This window comes from Pelophylax lessonae (assembly GCF_965119305.1).
Source record: "Pelophylax lessonae genome assembly, chromosome: 8".
NCBI classification, from domain to species: domain Eukaryota; kingdom Metazoa; phylum Chordata; class Amphibia; order Anura; family Ranidae; genus Pelophylax; species Pelophylax lessonae.
The window spans coordinates 94,561,675-94,589,121 of record NC_138775.1 but is presented as its reverse complement, the minus strand read 5'-3'; the positions used below and the strand labels follow the sequence as shown (position 1 = coordinate 94,589,121).

Here is a 27,447-nt window from a genome sequence, read left to right as displayed (position 1 = left end):
GACGTCACAATGGGGGCGGGGCCGGTGCGTGAGTCAGTCACTCACCGTCACCGCCGCTCGGAGGACGAGGGAGAAGCCGCTCTCCTTCCCGCCTTTGCCGCTGCCGCCGCCAGGTAAGTGCATTAAATTGAAGGGAGCACGCACGCTGGTCTCTGCATTGATTGGGGGACAATGCTGTGGGCACTCTGCATTTATTGGGGTACAATGCTGTGGGCACTCTGCATTTATTGGGGTACAATGCTGTGGCGCTCTGCATTTATTGGGGGACAATTCTGTGGGCACTCTGCATTTATTGGGGGACAATGCTGTGGGCACTCTGCATTTATTGGGGTACAATGCTGTGGGTACTCTGCATTTATTGGGGGACAATGCTGTGGGCACTCTGCATTTATTGGGGTACAATGCTGTGGGCACTCTGCATTTATTGGGGGACAATGCTGTGGGCACTCTGCATTTATTGGGGTACAATGCTATGGGCACTCTGCATTTATTGGGGTACAATGCTGTGGGCACTCTGCATTTATTGGGGTACAATGCTGTGGCGCTCTGCATTTATTGGGATACAATGCTGTGGCACTCTGCAATCATTGGGGTACAATGCTGTGGGCACTCTGCATTTATTGGGGTACAATGCTGTGGCGCTCTGCATTTATTGGGGTACAATGCTGTGGGCACTCTGCAATCATTGGGGGACAATGCTGTGGGCACTCTGCATTTATTGGGGGACAATGCTGTGGGCACTCTGCAATCATTGGGGTACAATGCTGTGGCGCTCTGCATTTATTGGGGTACAATGCTGTGGCACTCTGCAATCATTGGGGTACAATGCTGTGGGCACTCTGCATTTATTGGGGTACACTGCTGTGGGCACTCTGCAATCATTGGGGTACAATGCTGTGGCACTCTGCAATCATTGGGGTACAATGCTGTGGCACTCTGCAATCATTGGGGTACAATTCTGTGGCACTCTGCAATCATTGGGGTACAATTCTGTGGCACTCTGCATTTATTGGGGTACAATGCTGTGGCACTCTGCATTTATTGGGGGACAATGCTGTGGCACTCTGCAATCATTGGGGTACAATTCTGTGGCACTCTGCAATCATTGGGGTACAATGCTGTGGGCACTCTGCATTTATTGGAGTACAATGCTGTGGCACTCTGCAATAATTGGGGTACAATTCTGTGGCACTCTGCAATCATTGGGGTACAATGCTGTGGGCACTCTGCATTTATTGGGGTACAATGCTGTGTCACTCTGCAATTATCGGGGTACGATTCTGTGGCACTCTGCAATCATTGGGGGACAATGCTGTGGGCACTCTGCAATCATTGGGGTACAATGCTGTGGGCACTCTGCAATCATTGGGGTACAATGCTGTGGCACTCTGCAATCATTGGGGTACAATTCTGTGGCACTCTGCAATCATTGGGGTACAATGCTGTGGGCACTCTGCAATCATTGGGGGACAATGCTGTGGCGCTCTGCAATCATTGGGGTACAATTCTGTGGCACTCTGCAATCATTGGGGTACAATGCTGTGGGCACTCTGCATTTATTGGGGGACAATGCTGTGGCACTCTGCATTTATTGGGGTACAATGCTATGGGCACTCTGCATTTATTGGGGTACAATGCTGTGGGCACTCTGCATTCATTGGGGTACAATGCTGTGGCGCTCTGCATTTATTGGGATACAATGCTGTGGCACTCTGCAATCATTGGGGTACAATGCTGTGGGCACTCTGCATTTATTGGAGTACAATGCTGTGGCACTCTGCAATCATTGGGGGACAATGCTGTGGGCACTCTGCATTTATTGGGGGACAATGCTGTGGGCACTCTGCAATCATTGGGGTACAATGCTGTGGCGCTCTGCATTTATTGGGGTACAATGCTGTGGCACTCTGCAATCATTGGGGTACAATGCTGTGGGCACTCTGCATTTATTGGGGTACACTGCTGTGGGCACTCTGCAATCATTGGGGTACAATGCTGTGGCACTCTGCAATCATTGGGGTACAATGCTGTGGCACTCTGCAATCATTGGGGTACAATTCTGTGGCACTCTGCATTTATTGGGGTACAATGCTGTGGGCACTCTGCATTTATTGGGGTACAATGCTGTGGGCACTCTGCATTTATTGGGGTACAATGCTGTGGCGCTCTGCATTTATTGGGATACAATGCTGTGGCACTCTGCAATCATTGGGGTACAATGCAGTGGGCACTCTGCATTTATTGGGGTACAATGCTGTGGCGCTCTGCATTTATTGGGGTACAATGCTGTGGGCACTCTGCAATCATTGGGGGACAATGCTGTGGGCACTCTGCATTTATTGGGGGACAATGCTGTGGGCACTCTGCAATCATTGGGGTACAATGCTGTGGCGCTCTGCATTTATTGGGGTACAATGCTGTGGCACTCTGCAATCATTGGGGTACAATGCTGTGGGCACTCTGCATTTATTGGGGTACACTGCTGTGGGCACTCTGCAATCATTGGGGTACAATGCTGTGGCACTCTGCAATCATTGGGGTACAATGCTGTGGCACTCTGCAATCATTGGGGTACAATTCTGTGGCACTCTGCATTTATTGGGGTACAATGCTGTGGCACTCTGCATTTATTGGGGGACAATGCTGTGGCACTCTGCAATCATTGGGGTACAATTCTGTGGCACTCTGCAATCATTGGGGTACAATGCTGTGGGCACTCTGCATTTATTGGGGTACAATGCTGTGGCACTCTGCAATCATTGGGGTACAATTCTGTGGCACTCTGCAATCATTGGGGTACAATGCTGTGGGCACTCTGCATTTATTGGGGTACAATGCTGTGTCACTCTGCAATCATCGGGGTACGATTCTGTGGCACTCTGCAATCATTGGGGGACAATGCTGTGGGCACTCTGCAATCATTGGGGTACAATGCTGTGGGCACTCTGCAATCATTGGGGTACAATGCTGTGGCACTCTGCAATCATTGGGGTACAATGCTGTGGCACTCTGCAATCATTGGGGTACAATGCTGTGGGCACTCTGCAATCATTGGGGGACAATGCTGTGGCGCTCTGCAATCATTGGGGTACAATTCTGTGGCACTCTGCAATCATTGGGGTACAATGCTGTGGGCACTCTGCATTTATTGGGGGACAATGCTGTGGCACTCTGCATTTATTGGGGTACAATGCTATGGGCACTCTGCATTTATTGGGGTACAATGCTGTGGGCACTCTGCATTCATTGGGGTACAATGCTGTGGCGCTCTGCATTTATTGGGATACAATGCTGTGGCACTCTGCAATCATTGGGGTACAATGCTGTGGGCACTCTGCATTTATTGGGGTACAATGCTGTGGCGCTCTGCATTTATTGGAGTACAATGCTGTGGCACTCTGCAATCATTGGGGGACAATGCTGTGGGCACTCTGCATTTATTGGGGGACAATGCTGTGGGCACTCTGCAATCATTGGGGTACAATGCTGTGGCGGTCTGCATTTATTGGGGTACAATGCTGTGGCACTCTGCAATCATTGGGGTACAATGCTGTGGGCACTCTGCATTTATTGGGGTACACTGCTGTGGGCACTCTGCAATCATTGGGGTACAATGCTGTGGCACTCTGCAATCATTGGGGTACAATGCTGTGGCACTCTGCAATCATTGGGGTACAATTCTGTGGCACTCTGCAATCATTGGGGTACAATGCTGTGGCACTCTGCAATCATTGGGGTACAATTCTGTGGCACTCTGCATTTATTGGGGTACAATGCTGTGGGCACTCTGCATTTATTGGGGTACAATGCTGTGGCGCTCTGCATTTATTGGGATACAATGCTGTGGCACTCTGCAATCATTGGGGTACAATGCTGTGGGCACTCTGCATTTATTGGGGTACAATGCTGTGGCGCTCTGCATTTATTGGGGTACAATGCTGTGGCACTCTGCAATCATTGGGGGACAATGCTGTGGGCACTCTGTATTTATTGGGGGACAATGCTGTGGGCACTCTGCAATCATTGGGGTACAATGCTGTGGCGCTCTGCATTTATTGGGGTACAATGCTGTGGCACTCTGCAATCATTGGGGTACAATGCTGTGGGCACTCTGCAATCATTGGGGTACAATGCTGTGGGCACTCTGCATTTATTGGGGTACACTGCTGTGGGCACTCTGCAATCATTGGGGTACAATTCTGTGGGCACTCTGCAATCATTGGGGTACAATTCTGTGGCACTCTGCGATCATTGGGGTACAATGCTGTGGCACTCTGCGATCATTGGGGTACAATGCTGTGGCACTCTGCGATCATTGAGGTACAATTCTGTGGCACTCGGCAATCATTGGGGTACAATGCTGTGGCACTCTGCAATCATTGGGGTACAATTCTGTGGCACTCTGCAATCATTGGGGTACAATGCTGTGGCACTCTGCAATCATTGGGGTACAATTCTGTGGCACTCTGCAATCATTGGGGTACAATGCTGTGGGCACTCTGCAATCATTGGGGTACAATGCTGTGGGCACTCTGCATTTATTGGGGTACAATGCTGTGTCACTCTGCAATCATCGGGGTACGATTCTGTGGCACTCTGCAATCATTGGGGGACAATGCTGTGGGCACTCTGCAATCATTGGGGTACAATGCTGTGGGCACTCTGCAATCATTGGGGTACAATGCTGTGGGCACTCTGCAATCATTGGGGTACAATGCTGTGGCACTCTGCAATCATTGGGGTACGATTCTGTGGCACTCTGCAATCATTGGGGTACAATGCTGTGGGCACTCTGCAATCATTGGGGGACAATGCTGTGGCGCTCTGCAATCATTGGGGTACAATTCTGTGGCACTCTGCAATCATTGGGGTACAATGCTGTGGGCACTCTGCAATCATTGGGGTACAATTCTGTGGCACTCTGCAATCATTGGGGTACAATGCTGTGGGCACTCTGCAATCATTGGGGTACAATGCTGTGGCACTCTGCAATCATTGGGGGACAATGCTGTGGGCACTCTGCAATCATTGGAGACAATGCTATGGTGCTCTGCAGTGATTGGGGACAATGCTGTGGCGCTCTGCATTGAAAGGGGCATGCACGCTGAACTCTGCATTGTGGGGGCACAGCACAGTGTTCATTGCATTGAAGGGGGCACAGCACAGTGTTTATTGCATTGAAGGGGGCACAGCACAGTGTTTATTGCATTGAAGGGGGCACAGCACAGTGTTTATTGCATTGAAGGGGGCACAGCACAGTGTTCATTGCATTGAAGAGGGCACAGCACAGTGTTCATTGCATTGAAGGGGGCACAGCACAGTGTTCATTGCATTGAAGGGGGCACAGCACAGTGTTTATTGCATTGAAGGGGGCACAGCACAGTGTTCATTGCATTGAAGGGGGCACAGCACAGTGTTCATTGCATTGAAGGGGGCACAGCACAGTGTTCATTGCATTGAAGGGGGCACAGCACAGTGTTCATTGCATTGAAGGGGGCACAGCACAGTGTTTATTGCATTGAAGGGGGCACAGCACAGTGTTCATTGCATTGAAGGGGGCACAGCTTCAAAGTCACGCAATTTTTTTACTACGTTTTTTGGCGCGAAGCAATACCTATTACATTTTTCTTTTTGCGCCCCCCCAAAAAATTTTGAGCACCAGCCGCCACTGATTGAACCCCTAGACAAAATTCCCCTAAAATTTTTGTCCTTAAAACTAGTTTTCCTTTTGGCTGTCACGACAGCCTGAAGGATTGGGGATTTGCAAAGTTTGTCCATAAAAGAACCTTTTATGTTGGTCTTGCCAGATAGGATTATTCTTAGGCCAGACCCTCTCTGTACCTGCCAAAAGTAGCTTCAGCCTTTCATAGGAAACAAGAAATAATCTTACCTTCCTTCTGTGATGATCCCAAGAATAAAAAAGAGGGAACATTTCATTGCTTGGATTTAAGGAGATGCCTCCTAGTATATCTAGAAAGAACCAGGGAATTTAGAAAATCTAGCCATCTTCTGGTTCTCCATTCTGGACCTAGAAGGGGACTGCAGGCGTCAAAACCAGCGGTCGTCTAGGTGTATTAAACAAGCCATTACCATATCTTATGAAGTTTCAGGTTGCCCTGCTCCAGCAAAGCTGAAGGCACACTCCACTAGGGCCCTGGCAACATCCTGGGCAGAAAAAGCGGGAGCTTCCTGGGAACAGATCCGTAATGCAGCTACCTGGTCCAGTCAAGACACTTTCCTGAAGCACTACAGTATGCAGGTATTATCTCAACAAGACCTTGCCTTTGGCCAAAAGGTTTTACAGCCAGTGGTCCCGCCCTAAGGTAGGCCCGTATGGGTTTCCTTTATTATCCTCTCACATGTTGCCGTCCTGGAAGGGTATATGAGAAAACTTACCGTTAGTGTACTGGTAACAGACTTTCTATAGATCCTTCCAGGACAGCAGGCCTACTTCCCACCATGTAATAAGGGGTAGGTTTTAAAAAAAAAAATTATTATATTAATAACTATGTGACAACTATCCCTTGTACATCGGTTGGAAACCTAATTTTTATTACTGAGGGACAAGGGGAAGGGTGGGCCTTTTTAACAAGTCTTAATTGATTGTGTTTCCGGTAGGGTGGAGCATACTATCTCTCACATGTTGCTGTCCTGGAAGGATCTATAGAAAGTCCGTTACCAGTACACTAACGGTAAGTTTTTTGTCTCATCTGGCCAGAGCACCTTCTTCCACGTCTTTGCTGTGTCCCCTATATGACTTCTCACAAACTGCAAACAGGACTTCTCATGGCTTTCTTTCAATAATGGCTTTTGTCTTGCCACTCTTCCATAAAGGCCAGATTTGTGGAGTACATGACTAATAGTTGTCCTCTGGACAGATTCTCCCACCTGAGCTGTGGATCTTTGCAGCTCCTCCAGAGTTACCATGGGGCTCTTGGGCTCTTGGCTGCTTTTCTGAATAATGCTCTCCTTGCTCGGGCCTGTCCAATTAGGTTGGCGGCCATGTCTTGGTAGGTTTGCAGTTGTGCCATACTCTTTCCATTTTCAGATGATGGATTGACCAGTGCTCCGTGAGATGTTCAAAGTTTGGGATATTTTTTTATAACCTAATCCCGCTTTAAACTTCTCCATAACTTTATCCCTGACTTGTCTGGTGTGTTGTTTGGCCTTCATGATGCTGTTTGTTCAGTAAGGATCTCCTATGATGGCTTCACAGAGCAGCTGTATTTATACTGAGATTAAATTACACACAGGTGGACTCTATTTACTAATTAGGTGACTTCTAAAGGCAATTGGTTCCACTAGATTTTAGTTAGGGGTATCAGAGCAAAGAGGGCTGAATACAAATGCACGCCACACTTTTCAGATATTTATTTGTAAAAAAAATTGAACACAATTTATTATTTTCCTTCTACTTTACAATTATGTGCTACTTTGTGTAGGTCTATTACATAAAATCCAATGACATGACAAAATGTGGAAAATTTTAAGGGGTATAAATGCTTTTTCAAGGCACAGTATCTGAGGTCTGTAAGTTTCAGGGTGAATTCTAATGGGAGGACACAAAACCATGTAGACAAGCACCAGAAACACAAACCAAATGCAGAGTCTACAAGGAACTAATGTAGCTCCTAAAACCAATAGAGTCGTATACTGGAATTAAAAAAGAAAGTACAACCAGTGGGAATAGCCTGTTTTATCAAGTCTCCAGGATATAAAAAAGTAGTCATCAATAATTCTCACATTCATAGAAATAGCAGCTCCTGCAGCAGGCAGAAAACAAAAAAAACATCTCTGTAGGTTGGAAACACCGTGGTTGATTTACTAAAGGCAAACAGACTGTGCACTTTGCAAAGTGCAGTTGCACTCTGCCAGGGCCGGGACAAGGGGTGGGCAGGAGGAACGGTTGCCCTGGGCGCAGTGGTTTATTGCAGGGATGGGGGACGCCTTGACCCTAACCTTAAGGGAAGAGGGGGCGCAGTTTGGCATCATTGTCCTGGGCGCTGGATGACCTTGTCCCACCATGCACTCTGCAAGTGCAGTTGCGCCAAAGCTTAACAAATGAGTAGAAGCTTGGCTGACTTCCATCATCCAATCATGTGCAAGCGAAAATGCTGTTTTTTCTTCCTTGCAAGGGATTGTGTACTCTTTTCAAAGTAAAGCCTTACCTCATTTACTAAGCCCTGGAGCAACTGCACTTGCAGAGTGCAACTTCACTTTGCAAAGTGCACATTCTATTTGCCTTTAGTAAATCAACCCCACAGTCTGAATAATTGCACAGATCCCAATAATAGAATGAAATATTGTATAGGACCCCTGCCATTGGCTTGTCCTTTGGGAGTGTTGGGGCCACATTTGAGGATCTCCATCATTTTCTGTTTGACCACCACTGTGCTAGACAAATCTGTATCTGCATCCCTGAATAATATACCTCACACCATAGATAAAAAAAAAAAAAGCTAAAATAAGTCATTGTAAACTAGGTACCTTTTACTTTTTCACTTTTCTTCAGTTTGCTTGATCCAGTAACTTCATAGTTTGATGTATTATACTCATGAGGGGATAGCATTCCATGAAGCTCTGAAGACTCTATCACCTGCATTAACAAATATCTTAAGACATGTTATGCAATACGATGACATGTGAGACACTTTCACTGACTAAATACTCCAGCTGTCATCTTTGCAATATAGATGCTCTTAATCCGGCCCTGTAGCTACATACAGTTTCGGAGGCTTGTAAATAAAAAAGTATCCCGAGGAATAATAATACTGGGTCTGGGTTACACTGCAGCTGATTTACTGAGACTGTAGCAAAACTGTTAGGTTACATATTATTTCTATTTATTTTTAAAGCTTAAACCCAGCCAAACATGTTTTCCCTATCATCCATTGAGGAACACAGCAACTGACTTAGTTACCATGGTGTCATGACCTGGATCCAAACCCAGTGTCTCTGTTGTGCCTAGCAGCAGCTCTTCCTGCTAGCAACCTGAAGCGCTGGATAATTCCTATTCTGATCTCCTGATTTATCCCCATTGAAACACAATTTTCTGCTAAATTATTATCCAGATTATTGTACTTATACCACTATACCTGCTGCTACTCTGCGTCATTACCATAACTCATGTACTGACTATTGGCTGCCACTAAACTGACCACTCTTTGTGCTCTCCACTTCAAACCTGGTACCTTTGGCTATTGACTTTGGCTCATCACTGACTATGCTCCTAAATAATCTGACCACAACATTGAGTCCAATGTAGCAGCTGCTAGGGCCCCTTTTCAGCAGAAAATTACATTCTAGCAAAGATCTGGTGTTATTTATTGAGAAAAATGTTCTGAACTTTAAAAATGAAAAAGATCAATAGAGAAAGATCAATAAGAGGAGATCCATGATCAGCAGAGGAAACTACTAGATTTACATTCCGGTAATCTGTAGACTCTGATACACATACACTACAGTGGTGATCGAAAGTTTGGGCACCCCAGGTAAAAATTTGTATTAATGTGCATAAAGAAGCCAAGGAAAGATTGAAAAATCTCCAAAAGGCCTCAAATTACAGATTAGACATTCTTATAATATGTCAACAAAAGTTAGATTTTATTTCCATCATTGACACTTTCAAAATTACAGAAAACAAAAAAATGGCGTCTGCAAAAGTTTGGGCACCCTGCAGAATTTATAGCATGCACTGCCCCCTTTGCAAGGCTGAGACCTGCCAGTGTCATGGATTGTTCTCGTCTGGGAAGACCAGGTGATGTCAATCTCAAAGGTTTTAAATGCCCAGACTCATCTGACCTTGCCCCAACAATCAGCACCATGGGATCTTCTAAGCAGTTTCCTAGAAAACTGAAACTGAAAATAGTTGACACTCACAAAGCTGGAGAAGGCTATAAGAAGATAGCAAAGCGTTTTCAGATGTCAATATCCTCTGTTCGGAATATAATTAAGAAATGGCAGTCATCAGGAACAGTGGAAGTTAAAGCAAGATCTGCAAGACCAAGAAAAATATCAGACAGAACAGCTCGCAGGGTTGTGAGAAAAACAATTCAAAACCCACATTTGACTGCACGATCCCTCCAGAAAGATCTGGCAGACACTGGAGTTGTGGTACACTATTCCACTATAAAGAGATACTTGTACAAATATGGTCCTCACCACAAAAATCAGCATTTGAACTTTGCAAATGAACATATAGACAAGCCTGATGCATTTTGGAAACAAGTTCTGTGGACCGATGAGGTTAAAATTGAACTTTTTGGCCGGAATGAGCAAAGGTACTTTTGGAGAAGAAGGGGCACAGAATTTAATGAAAAGAACCTCTGTCCAACTGTTAAGCATGGGGGTGAATCAATCATGCTCTGGGGTTGTATTGCAGCCAGTGGCACAGGGAACATCTCACGAGTAGAAGGAAAAATGGATTCAATAAAATTTCAGCAAATTTTGGATGGTAACTTGATGCCATCTGTGAAAAAGCTGAAGTTAAAAAGAGGATGGCTTCTACAAATGGATAATGATCCTAAACACACCTCGACATCCACGGGGGATTACATCAAGAGGCATAAACTGAAGGTTTTGCCATGTCCTTCACAATCTCCTGACCTCAACATAATTGAAAATTTATGGATAGACCTTAAAAGAGCAGTGCGTGACAGACAGCCCAGAAATCTCAAAGAACTGGAAGACTTTTGTAAGGTAGAATGCGTTTACAAGCTGTGATACTTGCCAAAGGGGGCAGTACAAGATATTAACTCTGCAGGGTGCCCAAACTTTTGCAGACGCCATTTTTTTGTTTTCTGTTATTTTGAAAGTGTAAATGATGGAAATAAAATCTAACTTTTGTCGACATATTATAAGAATGTCTAATCTGTAATTTGAGGCCTTTTGGAGATTTCTCCATCTTTCCTTGGCTTCTGGGGTGCCCAAACTTTCGATCACCACTGTATATTACCAAAAGTATTGGGACGCCTGCCTTTCCACGCACGTGAACTTCAATGGCATCCCAGTCTTAGTCCGTAGGATTTAATATTGAGTTGGCCCACACTTTGCAGCTTCAACTCTTCTTGGAAGGCTGTCCTCAAGGTTTAGGAGTATGTCTATGGGAATGTTTGACCATTCTTCCAGAAGCGCATTTGTGAGGTTGGGCACTGGTGTTGGATGAGAGGCCTGGCTCACAGTCTCTGCTCTTATTCATCCTAAAGGTGTTCTATTGAGTTGAGTTCAGGACTCTGCACAGGCCAGTCAAGTTCCTCCACCTCAAACTCGCTCATTCATGTCTTTATGAACCTTGCTTTGTGCACTGGTGTGCAGGCATGTTGGAACAGGAAAGCTATCCCCAAAGTGTTCCCATAAAGTTGCGAGCATGAAATTGTCCAAAATGTCTTGGTATGCTCACACCTTAAGAGTTCCCTGGAAAACAACCTGACACCAAAATCCACCATCCACCAAATGATTTGGACCAGTGCACAAAGCAAGTTCCAAAAAGACATGGATGAGCGAGTTTGGGGTGGAGGAACTTGACTGGCCTGTGCAGAGACCTGACCTTAACCGAACAGAACACCTTTGGGATGAATTAGAGTGGAGACTGTGAGCCAAGCCTCTCGTCAAACATCAGTACCTAACCTCACAAATGCGTTTCTAGAAGAATGGTCAAACATTCCCATAGACACACTCCTAAACCTTGTGGACAGCCTTCCCAGAAAAGTTGAAGCTGTTTTAGCTGCAAAGGGTAGGCCAAATCAATATTGAACCCTATGAACTAAGACTGCCATTAAAGTTCATGTGCATGTAAAGGCAGGCATCCCAAAAGTTTGGTAATATAGTGTATGCCTCTGCGACTTAAAATCAACAGAAACTGCAGTCATTAGGAGATTTCCTTAACCAATGTCGTACATTCTTCCAGCTGCAACCTGCTGCTTTTACAGTATGTCCAACAGAGAAAGGGTACCATTTAAAATTATTCTACTGGCTCAAGAAGCTCTAGCTTGGGCATTCTCCTATGTAGAACAGGACAGTGCCCTTTTGTAACTTTAATGACTATGGCTTTGATTATTCCAATCGATGCGGGACTCCCAAAGCTAAGCGGCACAGTCTGGGGCAGGGTGCTCTTTTGCGGAATACACAGTCATTTCAACCTTGGACCACAGATAACTATTTGGAATCCAGCAGTGCAAGACAGCCAGTTCTACCAAGGGCTTTAAGAACAAATTAAAGGTGAGCTTGCCAGAGTAGAGACTCTTAATGTCCTTAAAACGTTCACTTATTTTATAGAACTTCATTAGAGACTTACTGAAAGAAGAAAGGAGAGACCAGGAATATTCAGAAGTAATAAAAGCTGTATTATGCCCAAAAGCAAGTTTTTTTTTTTTTTTACAGTATATTGCAGTTTACTAATTCCTAGATGTGGTGGGTGCGCTAGTTTTCCTTTTTTAGGCTATTTTTCTCCTGGTGATCCAGCCAGTAAGTCTGTTGTTTTTTCAGTAGAACAAACTCTCCAGCAAATGTAGCAGTTAGGGTGTTGAGACAAACTACTGAGAGGGTTACTTACAATAATCAGCTTTTCTTTATTCATGTAAAACCTTTATCCCCCAAAAAAAATATGTTGCTGTTTTTGCTTGTGTAACCGCAGCGTGAGCCTTAATTTGTCTTCATTTTGTTAGTGTATCTAAATCTGCTATTCCGTCTAACACTACCCTACATCGAGACTGATAATTCTGTTGTCTGTTGCCCCCACTCTAATACCAGAGGTCTGTTACTGGCAAGATCAACAGGTAAAAACAGAGGGAAAAAAAAACGAAAAAAGAGAACTAATGCAGCCATTAAATATAATTATTGGTAAGCTCCAATATGTAATGCTTTTGATTTTGGATTTATTGCCACTTTAAAGCATGCATTTAAAGATAGATGTATTCTGAGGATTTATGTCTTTAATCTGGACTCGGGACTCTGGACATTATGCAGTTAACTGCGGCAAGGTGGCTTGGCTGCGCAAACCGACGTACCTGTATATCGGTCATGCGTGGGGGTAGGGGGGCGAGCGCGCCGTCCCCACGATGTGCTGATTCGGTTTAGAACCGATCAGTCATCAGGTCCAGGCCAATGATTTATGGGCTGGGCCTGGTGATCGGTTCTGACCAATGGCAGAACATCCTGTGCCTGTGTATAATGTAAACACAGGCATAGGAAATTATGCAATCTCCTCTCTTGGAGCCCTCTTGGTTCCAGCGTGAGAGAAGAGAGCATAAACTGTGAGTACACAAGCACTAGACTGACACCAGTACATATATCCCATACACATAACCCCCTGATCACCCCCCCCCCCCCCCCAGTTAACCCTTTCACTTCTTTTCAGTGTCACTATATACAGTATACAGATAATTTACTGATCACTGTATTAGTGTCACTGGTGACGCCAGTTAGTGTCAGCGGAAGTTAGTGGTAGTTAGCGGCAGTCCCAGATAGGTTTAGGGTACCCACCATATATCCCCTAATAAAGGTTTAACCCCTTGATAACCCCCAGATAACCCCTACACTGCCCTGTCACAGTGTCACTATTATAGTGTATAGATCTTTTTTTGATCACTGTATAAGTGTCACAGGTGACGTCAGTTAGCGTTAATGTTAGCGTCAATCCAGGACAGCGTCATATTGCCCTCCACATATTTAGTAATACATTTTAACTCTTTGATTGCCAGTGACACACACACACTCTAAACACCTCCAATACTAGTATTGTGTCTGAACAGATCAATATCTTTGATCAGATCAGAACTATACTAGTGTCCCCAATAGTATAGTGTTCCCAAAATGCAGTATTAGCAGGATCAGCCCGACACCTGCCAGCACCTGCGTTTAGCCCCTCCTCCCAGCCCCCAAGAAGTGCAGTATCAGCAGATTACTGTCACTTCCAATACACAGTAAACTAAACCGCAGCGTTAGCAAAGTCAAGCCTGATCTCTGATAGCACTAGCAGTTACATTTCTTGGTAGCAGTGCTTTTTTACCTGTGACTCACACTAGGTACCTATACATTTTTTGGCCAAAATGTCCAAACAGAGGTACACTAGTGAAGAGGCCTACACGATGTGGAGCATGACAGATGAGAGTGATGGGGAAGCCTCACTGTCAGAATCAGGCTCAGTATTCAAACCCGCACAGAGCAGTGGCACTCTGACAGATAGCTCTGACAACGGAGTGGTGGTCCCTGCTAGGGTCAAGCATACCGGACCCCATTCTTCTGTTGCTGAGGTGCAAAAATCACATGGTTCTCATAATGCAGAAGAGTGTCGGTACTAGTGCCGCTCAACCTACTGGTGAACTGGCAAGCATCAGCAGCCTAGTACATCCTGGTTATAATCAAACCAGCACTGCAGTAACACTTGGTAATGTAGTGAGTCCCATAAGTGCAGTTCAAGCTGGTGTAGTGGCTAGTACAAGTAATGTCCTGCAGCCTCCAAGAATTCAAATACAGGCCCATAGTGCCTATAGTGTCCTTCTTGATGTGCTTGCGAATCCTGATTTGGAGCCCACCACTTCTGCAGCGCCCGTACTTCCCTCATTTACTGGCCAAACCTGGAATTCAGGTGGAAATTTACTTCCCTTGGTTTTCATTAGCTGTTTTTCACAGGAGATCTGTACAGATCTATTGTGGACCAAAGCAATTTATATGCCGATCAATTTATGGGCGCAAATCCAAATTTTACCTTTGCCAGAGAATTTGCATGGAAACACATCACTGTTTCTGAATTTAAAACATTTCTGGGTCTATCCCTCATCACGGGCATTACTAAAAAGAGTGAGTTGTGGTCATATTCGTCCACTGACTCAATTTATCATATGCCTTTGTTCTCTGCTGCCATGGCCAGGACTAGATACGAGCAAATCTTGTGGTTCATGAATTTCAATGACAATAAACTCTGTTGCCCTCAGGGTGACCCTGGATATGGCTGGCCCTGCAAAGTTTGGCCCCTCGTAAATCACTTCAACCAAAAAATTGCAGCCTTGTATACGCCCCAACAAGCTGTCTTCATTGACGAGTCCCTGATTACATTTTCTGGCCGCTTTGTTTTCAAACAGTTTCTCCCCAGAAAGCGTGCCAGACATGGGGTCAAGATACAGTGGGTATGGAAAGTATTCAGACCCCCTTAAATTTTTCACTCTTTGTTATATTGCAGCCATTTGCTAAAATCATTTAGGTTCATTCTTCTTCCTCATGAATGTACACATAGCACCCCATACTGACAGAAAAACACAGAAGTGTTGACATTGTTGCAGATTTATTAAAAAAGAAAAACTGAAATATCACATGGTCCTAAGTATTCAGACCCTTTGCTCAGTATTTAGTAGAAGCCCCCTTTTGATCTAATACAGCTAGGAGTCTTTTTGGGAAAGATGCAACAAGTCTTTCACACCTGGATTTGGGGATCCTCTGCCATTCCTCCTTGCAGATCCTCTCCAGTTCTGTCGGGTTGGATGGTAAACGTTGGTGGACAGCCATTTTTAGGTCTCTCCAGAGATGCTCAATTGGGTTTAAGTCAGGGCTCTGGCTGGGCCATTCAAGAACAGTCACGGAGTTGTTGTGAAGCCACTCCTTCGTTATTTTAGCTGTGTGCTTAGGGTCATTGTCTTGTTGGAAGGTAAACCTTCGGCCCAGTCTGAGGTCCAGAGCACTCTGGAGAAGGTTTTTGTCCAGGATATCCCTGTACTTGGCCGCATTCATCTTTCCCTCGATTGCAACCAGTCGTCCTGTCCCTGCAGCTGAAAAACACCCCCACAGCATGATGCTGCCACCACCATGCTTCACTGTTGGGACTGTATTGGACAGGTGATGAGCAGTGCCTGGTTTTCTCCACACATACCGCTTAGAATTAAGGCCAAAAAGTTCTATTTTGGTCTCATCAGACCAGAGAATCTTATTTCTCACCATCTTGGAGTCCTTCAGGTGTTTTTTTAGCAAACTCCATGCGGGCTTTCATGTGTCTTACACTGAGGAGAGGCTTCCGTCGGGCCACTCTGCCATAAAGCCCCGACTGGTGGAGGGCTGCAGTGATGGTTGACTTTCTACAACTTTCTCCCATCTCCTGACTGCATCTCTGGAGCTCAGCCACAGTGATCTTTGGGTTCTTCTTTACCTCTCTCACCAAGGCTCTTCTCCCCCGATAGCTCAGTTTGGCCGGACGGCCAGCTCTAGGAAGGGTTCTGGTCGTCCCAAACGTCTTTCATTTGAGGATTATGGAGGCCACTGTGCTCTTAGGAACCTTAAGTGCAGCAGAAATCTTTTTGTAACCTTGGCCAGATCTGTGCCTTGCCACAATTCTGTCTCTGAGCTCTTCAGGCAGTTTCTTTGACCTCATGATTCTCATTTGCTCTGACATGTATTGTGATCTGGAAGGTCTTATATAGATAGGTGTGTGGCTTTCCTAATTAAGTCCAATCAGTATAATCAAACACAGCTGGACTCAAATGAAGGTGTAGAACCATCTCAAGGATGATCAGAAGAAATGGAAAGCACCTGAGTTAAATATATGAGTGTCACAGCAAAGGGTCTGAATACTTAGGACCATGTGATATTTCAGTTTTTCTTTTTTAATAAATCTGCAACAATGTCAACAATTCTGTGTTTTTCCGTCAATATGGGGAGCTGTGTGTACATTCATGAGGAATAAGAATGAACTTAAATGATTTTAGCAAATGGCTGCAATATAACAAAGAGTGAAAAATTTAAGGGGGTCTGAATACTTTCCGTACCCACTGTATATAAGCTCTGTGACAGGGCAACAGGCTACACATGTGTAGCAGGTTTTCTAGGCCTTGAGCCTAAGGTGGATCTGCCATTGTTACCGGTAACACTCTCAGCCCATTTGAGCTGTGAACACAGGTGTGAGAACTGAGACAAGGACCAGTCCGGCATCTTTGGTTTACTTTGTTTTATTGTAGTTAGGGGATGGGAGAAGGGAATGAGTGGGATACTCCTCTGGCTCAACTAGGTACAATTTTGGGACTCTTCTAGAACAATGCCTGTTAGCACTGTCTTGACGCCAGCCAACGCTAGCCAACTCTTCCTGATGCTTGAATATACTGTATCACTGAAAACTGTGCTGGAACCTCGACTTTAATTCAGAAGATCCAGAACTGTAGAATACTTGACTTCTGACACTGCTTTGCTCAAAAGTCACTGAACAGCTCCCTCCAGCTCTGTACTAGCTTGAGGTAGCTCTTTGTAAATTCCTGTGCTGCTGCAACTCTCAACCTGTACACTCCACACTGTACAATGACTCTTCAGGGCCCAAACTGCAGGCGCCCCCTTTAACACTTTCAGGGTCCTCAACCTAGGTACCCCCGCTAACATTTCAGGGTCCTCCGACCAGGCACCCCCTTTACCGCTAGCTGACTCTTGGATCCCAGAACCTTCTCCGGAGTGGTCCCCTCTGACACTAGGTAGACCCCCAGGGGCAATCCACAGTACTCACGACCTCGGTCTACTGCAAGAATTACTGCCCTCAGATCGAGGGCAGTAATTCTTGCAGTAGACCTCCTCTGTAAATCTAAAGTGGTAACCTATAAATGCTTTTAAAAATGTACGTAGTCAATTTTAAAGCATGTCATGTTTGGTATCTATGTACTCAGCATAAGATCATCTTTTTATATTTTACCAAACAATTAGCAATTGGACAATATATAGTGTATTTGTGCATTACATTTTAAAAAGGTGTTTTTTTTCCCAAAACATTGCGTTTGGAAAATCTCTACGCAAATACCGTGTGACAAAAGAAAATTGCAACACCCACCATTTTATTCAATAGGGCCTCTGCTTTAATCTATATATATATATATATATATATATATATATATATATATATAATGTTTAGGGGTTCAAAGTAATTTTCTAGTAAAAAAAAAAAAAAAAATTTATGTAAACAAAAAGTGTCAGAAAACGCTGGGTCTTCAAGTAGTTAGCGTTGGTGATGTGTGGCATAAGCTTAAAATATTGCGCATAAAATGCCAGGACAGTTCAAACACGCCAAAATAACCTCTTTTTGGAAAGAAAACACCCCAAGCTATTTTCTGAGAGGCATGTTGAGTCCATGGAATATTTTACATTTTGCCACAAGTTTCAGAAAAACTTAAAATTATATATATATATATATATATATATATATATATATACATATATATATATATATATATATATATACAGTGCCTTGCGAAAGTATTCGGCCCCCTTGAACTTTTCAACCTTTTGCCACATTTCAGGTTTCAAACATAAAGATATAAAACTGTAATTTTATGTGAAGAATCAACAACAAGTGGGACACAATCATGAAGTGGAACAAAATTTATTGGATATGTCAAACTTTTAACAAATAAAAAACTGAAAAATTGGGCGTGCAAAATTATTCAGCCCCCTTAGGTTAATACTTTGTAGCGCCACCTTTTGCTGCGATTACAGCTGTAAGTCGCTTTGGGTATGTCTCTATCAGTTTTGCACATTGAGAAACTGAAATTTTTGCCCATTCCTCCTTGCAAAACAGCTCGAGCCCAGTGAGGTTGGATGGAGAGCGTTTGTGAACAGCAGTTTTCAGTTCTTTCCACAGATTCTCGATTGGATTTAGGTGTGGACTTTGACTTGGCCATTCTAACATCTGGATATGTTTATTTGTGAACCATTCCATTGTAGATTTTGTTTTATGTTTTGGATCATTGTCTTGTTGGAAGAAAAATCTCTGTCCCAGTCTCAGGTCTTTTGCAGACTCCATCAGGTTTTCTTCCAGAATGGTCCTGTATTTTGCTCCATCCACCTTCCCATCAATTTTAACCATCTTCCCTGTCCCTGCTGAAGAAAAGCAGGCCCAAACCATGATGCTGCCACCACCATGTTTGACAGTGGGGATGGTGTGTTCAGGGTGATGAGCTGTGTTGCTTTTACGCCAAACATAACGTTTTGCATTGTTGCCAAAAAGTTTGATTTTGGTTTCATCTGACCAGAGCACCTTCTTCCACATGTTTGGTGTGTCTCCCAGGTGGCTTGTGGCAAACTTTAAACGACACTTTTTATGGATATCTTTAAGAAATGGCTTTCTTCTTGCCACTCTTTCATAAAGGCCAGATTTGTGCAGTATACGACTGATTGTTGTCCTATGGACAGAGTCTCCCACCTCAGCTGTAGATCTCTGCAGTTCATCCAGAGTGATCATGGGCCTCTTGGCTGCATCTCTGATCAGTCTTCTCCTTGTATGAGCTGAAAGTTTAGAGGGACGGCCAGGTCTTCGTAGATTTTCAGTGGTCTGATACTTCTTCCATTTCAATATTATCGCTTGCACAGTGCTCCTTGGGATGTTTAAATCTTTTTGTATCCAAATCTGGCTTTAAACTTCTAAACAACAGTATCTCGGACCTGCCTGGTGTGTTCCTTGTTCTTCATGATGCTCTCTGCGCTTTAAACGGACCTCTGAGACTATCACAGTGCAGGTGCATTTATACGGAAACTTGATTACACACAGGTGGATTCTATTTATCATCATTAGTCATTTAGGTCAACATTGGATCATTCAGAGATCCTCACTGAACTTCTGGAGAGAGTTTGCTGCACTGAAAGTAAAGGGGCTGAATAATTTTGCACGCCCAATTTTTCAGTTTTTTATTTGTTAACAAAGTTTGAAATATCCAATAAATTTCGTTAAACTTCATGTTGTTGATTCTTCACAAAAAATTACAATTTTAAATCTTTATGTTTGAAGCCTGAAATGTGGCAAAAGGTCGCAAAGTTCAAGGGGGCCGAATACTTTCGCAAGGCACTGTATATATGATGTCTTGCAGGAAGTGGAGAGGAAAGTGTGACCAGCCCCATGCTGTGCAAGCCAGAAGTGCTGAAGGCTGATTTTGTGTTGTATCCATCCAGATTAAAAAGAGACAAGTGTTAATGCACTGTGTAGCACACTGTTTGTTATATTACTGTCACTCCCATGTGAGCACTCCTGTGTGGGAATCAGAGATATCTGTTAGGGGCTTCTCTGATTCACTGAAACTTTCTATTTGCATACTGCAATATACTTGGGCTATTCACAAGTGTATGAGACCAAAGCTCATTTGATTATAACCTAATGACTGGTTTGTGTTGAATTGTAGTATTAGTATTAGCCTTGGGAGCAGTAAACAGCTCAGGGTAGCAACAGGATAGGTTTCCGATGGCCATTTGGATAGGTAGAGGCCCGGTAGCATTGATAGCCTATAGTCAGGTTAGAGACTAAGAGATAGGCTTGATAGGCCTGATTTGCCTTGCAGGTGATGTGTTCCAGACTTCTTTGCCATCGGTGTATTCATCTGTACAAGCGTCCCTAGGAAGCCACCACTCCTCAGATGTGTCAACATTCGTTCTCTCAAGCTGGATTGTGTTACGTCAGCTCATCAGGGGCCCCTGCAACTGAACTGTGCAACAGTGGCGGCTGGTGCTCAAAATTTTTGGGGGGACGCAAACAGAAAAATGTAATAGGCATTGCTTTGCGGCAAAAAACGCTGTAAAAAAGTGCGTGACTTTGAGGTCGCAAAAGAGTGAAAGGGGCCTTCAGTAAGTAAGGTATAGTGTGCCCCCTTTCAATGCAAAGTGACCAGCGTGCCCCCTTTCAATGCAGAGAGACCAGCATGCCCCCTTTCAATGCAGAGAAACCAGCATGCCCCCTTTCAATGCAGAGAGACCAGCATGCCCCCTTTCAATACAGAGAGACCAGCGTGCCCCCTTTCAATGCAGTGACCAGCGTACATGCCCCCTTTCAATGCAGTGACCAGCATACATGCCCCCTTTCAATGCAGTGACCAGCATACATGCCCCCTTTCAATACAGTGACCAGCATACATGCCCCCTTCAACGCAGTGACCAGCATACATGCCCCCTTTCAATGCAGTGACCAGCGTACATGCCCCCTTTCAATGCAGTGACCAGCGTACATGCCCCCTTTCAATGCAGTGACCAGCGTACATGCCCCCTTTCAATGCAGTGACCAGCGTACATGCCCCCTTCAATGCAGTGACCAGCACACATGCCCCGTTTCAATGCAGTGACCAGCGTACATGCCCCCCTTCAATGCAGTGACCAGCATACATACCCCCTTTCAATGCAGTGACCAGCGTACATGCCCCCTTTCAATGCAGTGACCAGCGTACATTCCCCCAATGCAGAGATCAGCGTACATGCCCCCTTTCAATGCAGTGACCAGCATACATTCCCCCAATGCAGAGATCAGCGTGCGTGCCCCCTTCAATGCAGTGACCAGCATACATTCCTCCAATGCAGAGATCAGCGTACATGCCCCCTTCAGTGCAGTGACCAGCATACATGCCCCCAATGCAGAGATCAGCGTGTGTGCCCCCTTACTTACCTGGAGCAGCAGCAGCGGCGGACGGCCTCTCATCAGTGTCTCGGCGTCGGCTTCTCCTCAGTCCCGGCGGCGCATCTCCTCCCGCCTCCTCCTCGGCCAATGACATGGGGTTTGCCTTGCGGCCAATCAGGAAGCGCGTATCGGACACGCTTCCTGATTGGCCAGGAGGAGGAATGGTGTGACAATAACGATTTTTTATTTGCTATTGTCCCACAATAGGTGGTCTCGGGGCGCACTGCTCTGCGCCCCGGCTCCACCCTTTGCATCACCCTATTAGAGCCTCTAGCTCTAATCAGGTGATTTAAAAAAAAAAACATTAAGCTCCATGCGTCCGGCGCCCCTGCATGCAGATTAGGGGGCCGGATGTATGGATGGGGGGCGCCGCTCCCCCAGCGCCCTCAGTACACCGGCCGCCACTGCTGTGCAACAGTGCCTAATTGGAGGTATTGGTGTTAAAGGCCTTTAGTTATGTATCCATATATATACCTGGATATATATGTACACTGTTCTTCTCAGACAATTGTACATTCTTCCTGTTATTGCTTTGGTTGTATGTAATGCCATCACTTTATCATATATAAAGTTACACTAATCACATGCTGGTATGTCTGCATATCTTTATTCTTAGAAATCTATGCTGGGTATATTAGTACTACTGCTCTCAGTTATTTTGGGTGAGTTACTACTTATTGTCCTAGAAAGGGATCACCTCTACATACGCTGGAGCCCTGTTCAAGGTGGATTTATTATATATTCATAGTCCACTCTTCATTTAGCGAATGCTCCAGCCCCTTTTTTGTTATCTGCAGGTTAGCGCCATAGCCTGTGTGGAGAGGACAACTTCATATGACCCACTATAACAGGGCTACACTACCTATAACAGTTTTGGAGGCCATGAAATGCCAAGATAGCACAACCCCCTCCCCCCTCCCTCCAAATGACCCCTTTTCGGAAAGTAGACACTCCAATTTTTTTTATTTTTTAAATTTTCAAAACTTTGTGACAAAAAGCGAGATCTGCAAAATACCCAACATGCCTCTCAGCAAATAGCTTGGGGGGGGGGGGGTACTTATTTCTATGGCATGTGTAAGCAATATATCATTTAAGTGACAACTTTGTGTAATAAAAAAATTATAATTTTGTAATTTTCCCAAAACTTGTGGCAAAACATAAAATAAATATAAAATATTCCATGGACTCAACATGCCTCTCAGCAAATAGCTTAGGGCAGGGGTGTAAAACTGGCGGTCCTCCAGCTGTTGCGGAACCTGTGGGAGTCACGCTTGTAACTGTCAGCCTTGCAATGGCTCATGGGACTTGTAGTTCCGCCGCCAATTTGACACCTGTGGCTTAGGGTGTCTACTTTCCGAAAAGGGGTCATGGGGGGGGGGGTGCAATCTTGGCATTTCATTGCCTCCGAAACGTTAGAGGTCGTGAGGAGTAACATCAACAATGTACACTCTTAGGAAGCCTGAAGGCAGTGATTGGTTTTCTGGGTCCTGTACAGTGAAAAATGGGGTTTTTGACTTACCGTAAAATCCATTTCTCTGATGTTCATTGACGGACACAGCTCCTGATTCTTCTTAACCATTGGGTTATACTGCCCCCTACAGGAGAAGGACACTAGGCAGGAAAAAGCTTGACTATGCCTATGGGCAGTCCCAGGGGGTATACTGCCACACTCAGCTATAGGCACCCAGTTTTGTTACAAGCAGTGTCAGAAGAAAGGCAACTCCACAGAGGGGTGGGTGCTGTGTCCGTCAATGAACATCAGAGAAATGGATTTTATGGTAAGTCAAAAATCCCATTTACTCTTTCGTTCATTAACGGACACAGCTCCTGATTCTTCTAAACCCATTCCATACCGCGCCATTATAAAATGACGTCGGCAGGAATCCTTTCTCGATCCGGGCGGGCGTCATATGATGTCCGCCCGGTCTAGCCGCTACTGCGCGCTCCCGGGGGCGCGCAGCGCGGCGATCGGGGGTGAGACTCGTCCCTCGGACTGAGCCCAACCCCGATCAAGGTAAACAGCCAATGAAATTGGCTGTTTACCACGTGATCGGCTGTGTCAATCCCAGCCGATCACATGAGCGGCTCCAGCGCGAGCCGCTCGTTCCTTCCTCAATGCGCGCCCCCCGGGGGCGCGCAGCGCGGCGATCGGGGACGAGGCTCGTCCCTCAGACAGAGCCCATCCCCGATCTAGGTAAAGAGCCAATGAAATTGGCTTTTTACCACGTGACCGGCTGTGTCCAATCACAGCCGGTCACAAATGTCAAATGAGAACACGGTAACTAGCTGTCACCGTGTTCTCCTCCTCACACACTGATCCTGTGTGAGGAGGAGATTGTGGTAACAGCTAGTTACCAAGTACAGTGCACCCCAACCACACTGATTGCCCCCCCAATAAAAAGCACCTGTCACTAGCCCATCAAAGTACCGAGTACCTGTCACCAGCCCATCAGGTACTCTGATGACAGGTACTCGGGTACTCTGATGGGCTGATGACAGGTACTCGGGTACTCTGATGGGCTGATGACAGGTACTCGGGTACTCTGATGGGCTGATGACAGGTACTCGGGTACTCTGATGACGGGTACTCGGGTACTCTGATGACAGGTACTCGGGTACTCTGATGACGAGTACTCGGGTACTCTGATGACGGGTACTCGGGTACTCTGATGACGGGTACTCGGGTACTTTGATGACAGGTACTCGGGTACTCTGATGACTGGTACTCGGGTACTCTGATGACAGGTACTCGGGTACTCTGATGACAGGTACTCGGGTACTCTGATGACAGGTACTCTGGTACTTTGAGTAACCGTCACCGGAGTACCCGTCATCGGAGTACCCGAGTACCTGTCACCTACCCATCAGAGTACCCGAGTATCTGTCACCTAAACATCAGAGTACCCGAGTACCTTCCACCTGCTCATCAGAGTACCTGACACCTGAAGTACCCGAGTACTTGCCACCTGCTCATCAGTACCCATCACTACTCATCAGTACCCATCAGTACCTATCACCTATCAGTATCAGTACTGATCATCCGTACCCATCAGTACAGTATCAGTATCACCTATCAGTATCAGTACTACTCACTCATCAGTACCTATCATCTGCCTGTCACCTGCCCATCACCTGCCTGTCACCTGCCCATAAGAGTACCCGAGTACCTGTCACCTGCCTATCGGAGTACTCGAGTACCTGACACTTGCTCATCAGCACCAGAGTACCTGTCACCTGCCCAGCAAAGTACCCGAGTACCTGTCACCCTTCATACAGCCACCATGTCTAAGTCCAAAAAGGTTTATATACGTCCTCCGTTTAAACCTAAATACCGGTGTTATGGTAACAGATAGCTGCCATAACCCTGGTATTTTTTTAAACGGTGGACGGTTGGCTTTCCGATAAGGGTGGTCCCAGTGGCGGATTCGCCGCGGGATCACCCTTCCGGGGTGGCGGAAGAGGTGCCCCCCCCTCCCGCCGCATTCTGGTCCTTTTCCCCGCTTACCGGACCTGCCGGCAGCGGGGAAAACGATCCGGTCCCGGATCCCCACAGACAGGATGTCGAGTGAGGGCAAGCTTGCCCTCACTCGACTCTATGGTCTTGGAGGACCGGAGCTACGGCAAACGTCGTTGCCTAGCAACCAGTTTAAAGGTCCCTTTTTTTTTTTCATTTTATTTAATTTTTTTTTTATATTTTCTTTTTTTTTTTTCTATCTTTTAGTGTACTTGTGAGATCTGAGGACTTTTTGACCCAAGATCTCACAAAAAAGAGGTCCTGTCGTGCCTTTTTCTATTACAAGTAATGTTTACATTTCTTGTAATAGAAATAAAAATGATCAATTTTTTTTTTTTAAAACAGTGTAAAAATAAAAAATAATAAATAAAATAAATAGTAAAAAAAAAATAAAAAATTTAAGCGCCCTGTCCCCGTTAGCTCGCGCGCAGAAACGAACGCATACGGAAACCCCGCCCACATATGTAAACAGTGTTCAAACTACACATGTGAGGTATCGCCGCGATCGTTAGAGCAAGAGCAATTATTTGAGCCCTAGACCTTCTCTGTAACTCTAAGATAGCAACCTGTAGAAATTTTTAAACTGTCGCCTATGGGGATTTTTAAGTACCAAAGTTTGTCACCATTCTGTGAGCGTGCGCAATTTTGAAGCATGACATGTTGGGTATCTATTTACTCGGCGTAACATTATCTTTCACATTATGGAAAACAATTGGGCTAACTTTACTGGTTTCTTATTTTTTAATTCAAAAAAGTGAATTTTTTCCAAAAAAATTGCGTTTGGAAGACCGCTGTGCAAATACGGTGTGATAAAAAATATTGCAATAATCTCCATTTTATTCTCTAGGGTCTCTGCTAAAAATAAAATATAATGTTTTGGGGTTCTAAGTAGTTTTCTAGCAAAAACAACTGATTTTAGCTTGTAAACACCAAATGTCAAAAATAGGCCTAGGCAAGTGGCTAGGATGCATGATGGTGCTCCTTGGAAGTTGGGCCCCTCTATATGGCTAGGCTGTGAAAAAGTCTCACACATGTGGTATTGCCATACTCAGGAGGAGTGGCAGAATGTATTTTGGGGTGTCATTTTTGCTATGTACATGCTATGTGTTAAGAATATCCTATAAATTGACAACTTTGTGTAAAAAAAAAAAAGTTTTTATTTTTTTCCACAAAATATTCCAAAAACTTGTGGAAAAAAATGACACGTTCAAAGGACCCATAATGCCTCATAGAATATACGTTGGACTGTTTGCTTTCCAAAATGGGGTCATTTTGTGGACTTTTCCATTGTATTGGTGCTCTAGGGCCTTGAAAAGTGTGATAGGTAGTAAGAACGTTTTATGTGTATTTATGCTCCTAAAACTCCTTATGGTGCTACTTGGACGTGGAGTCTCTTTTTGTGGCCAGGCTGTGTAAAAGTCTCACACATTTGGTATCGCCATACTCAGAAGGAGTAGCAGAATGAATTTTAGGGTGTCATTTTTGCTGTGTATATGCTATGTGTTAGAAATAGCTTATAAATTGACAACGTTTTGGGAAAAAAAAGAAAAAAAAATTTTTTTCTTCATTTTCCCAAGAATTGTGGGAAAAAATTATAACTTCAAAAAACTCACCATGCCTCTTACTAAATACCTTGGACTGTCTACTTTACAAAAAGGGGTCATTTGGGGGGTATTTGTACTGTCCTGACATTTCAGGGCCTCAAGAACGGAGATAGGCCATCAGTACATCTGGTGTAATCAATTTTCAGTAATTGGTACCATAGCTTCTAGATTCAATAACTTTCACACAGACTAAATAATATACACTAATTTGGGTTAATTTTACCAGAGATATGTAGCAGTATAAATTTTGGCCCAAATGTATGAAGAAAAATTAATTTTTTGCAAAATTGTATAATAGAAACTAAAAAAAAGTGTTTTTTTTTTCAAAATTTTTGCTCTTTTTTTGCTTATATCACAAAAAAAACCCCAGTTGTGATCAAATACCACCAAAAGAAAGCTCTATTTGTGTGAAAAAAATGATAAAAATTTTGTTTGGTTACAGTGTAGCATGACTGAGCAATTGTCATTCAAAGTGTGAGAGTGCTAAAAGCTGAAAATTGGTCTGGGCAGGAAGGGGGTCTAACTGCTCTGTATGGAAGCGGTTAACCATTGGGACATCCCAAATCAGTGTTAAACATGAGAGGTGGAAAAACAGCAGAAAAAATTCCCAAGGCTAACCATAGCCAACCAGGTAGCATGTAGCTCAACCATAACAACTGGAGCTCACCTGACAAAAACAATACACCCTCAAAGAAGACCAGGTCCTCTAAACAGCAGCCTGCAAAACCCTGTGGCCAAAAGAAGCATCTTCAGATTCCAACACATCTAATTTATTAAACTTTGTAAAAGTGTGCACAGACAACCAGATGGCAGCCTTGCAAACCTGTATCACTGATGCCTGATGACGGAAGGCCCAGGAGGCACTAAGCGCCCAAGTAGAGTGTGTCTTAACAGGGAAAGGAGGAACCTTACCCCTAATTGAATAGGCCTAAATCACTGTCTGT

At 44.7% G+C, this 27,447-nt stretch overlaps 1 protein-coding gene across 1 annotated transcript in view; it reads right to left on the bottom strand.

Annotated features, from left to right (window-relative positions):
- The window catches only part of FAM227A (family with sequence similarity 227 member A), a gene marked incomplete at its 5' end in the record, with an annotated part of 166,614 nt that overhangs the window by 109,896 nt on the left and 29,271 nt on the right, over positions 1-27,447 (bottom strand). The window contains one exon of the mRNA XM_082264955.1: positions 8,488-8,596. Coding sequence (XP_082121081.1) covers positions 8,488-8,596 — 109 coding nt within the window. The remainder of the gene's footprint in view (positions 1-8,487; positions 8,597-27,447) is intronic.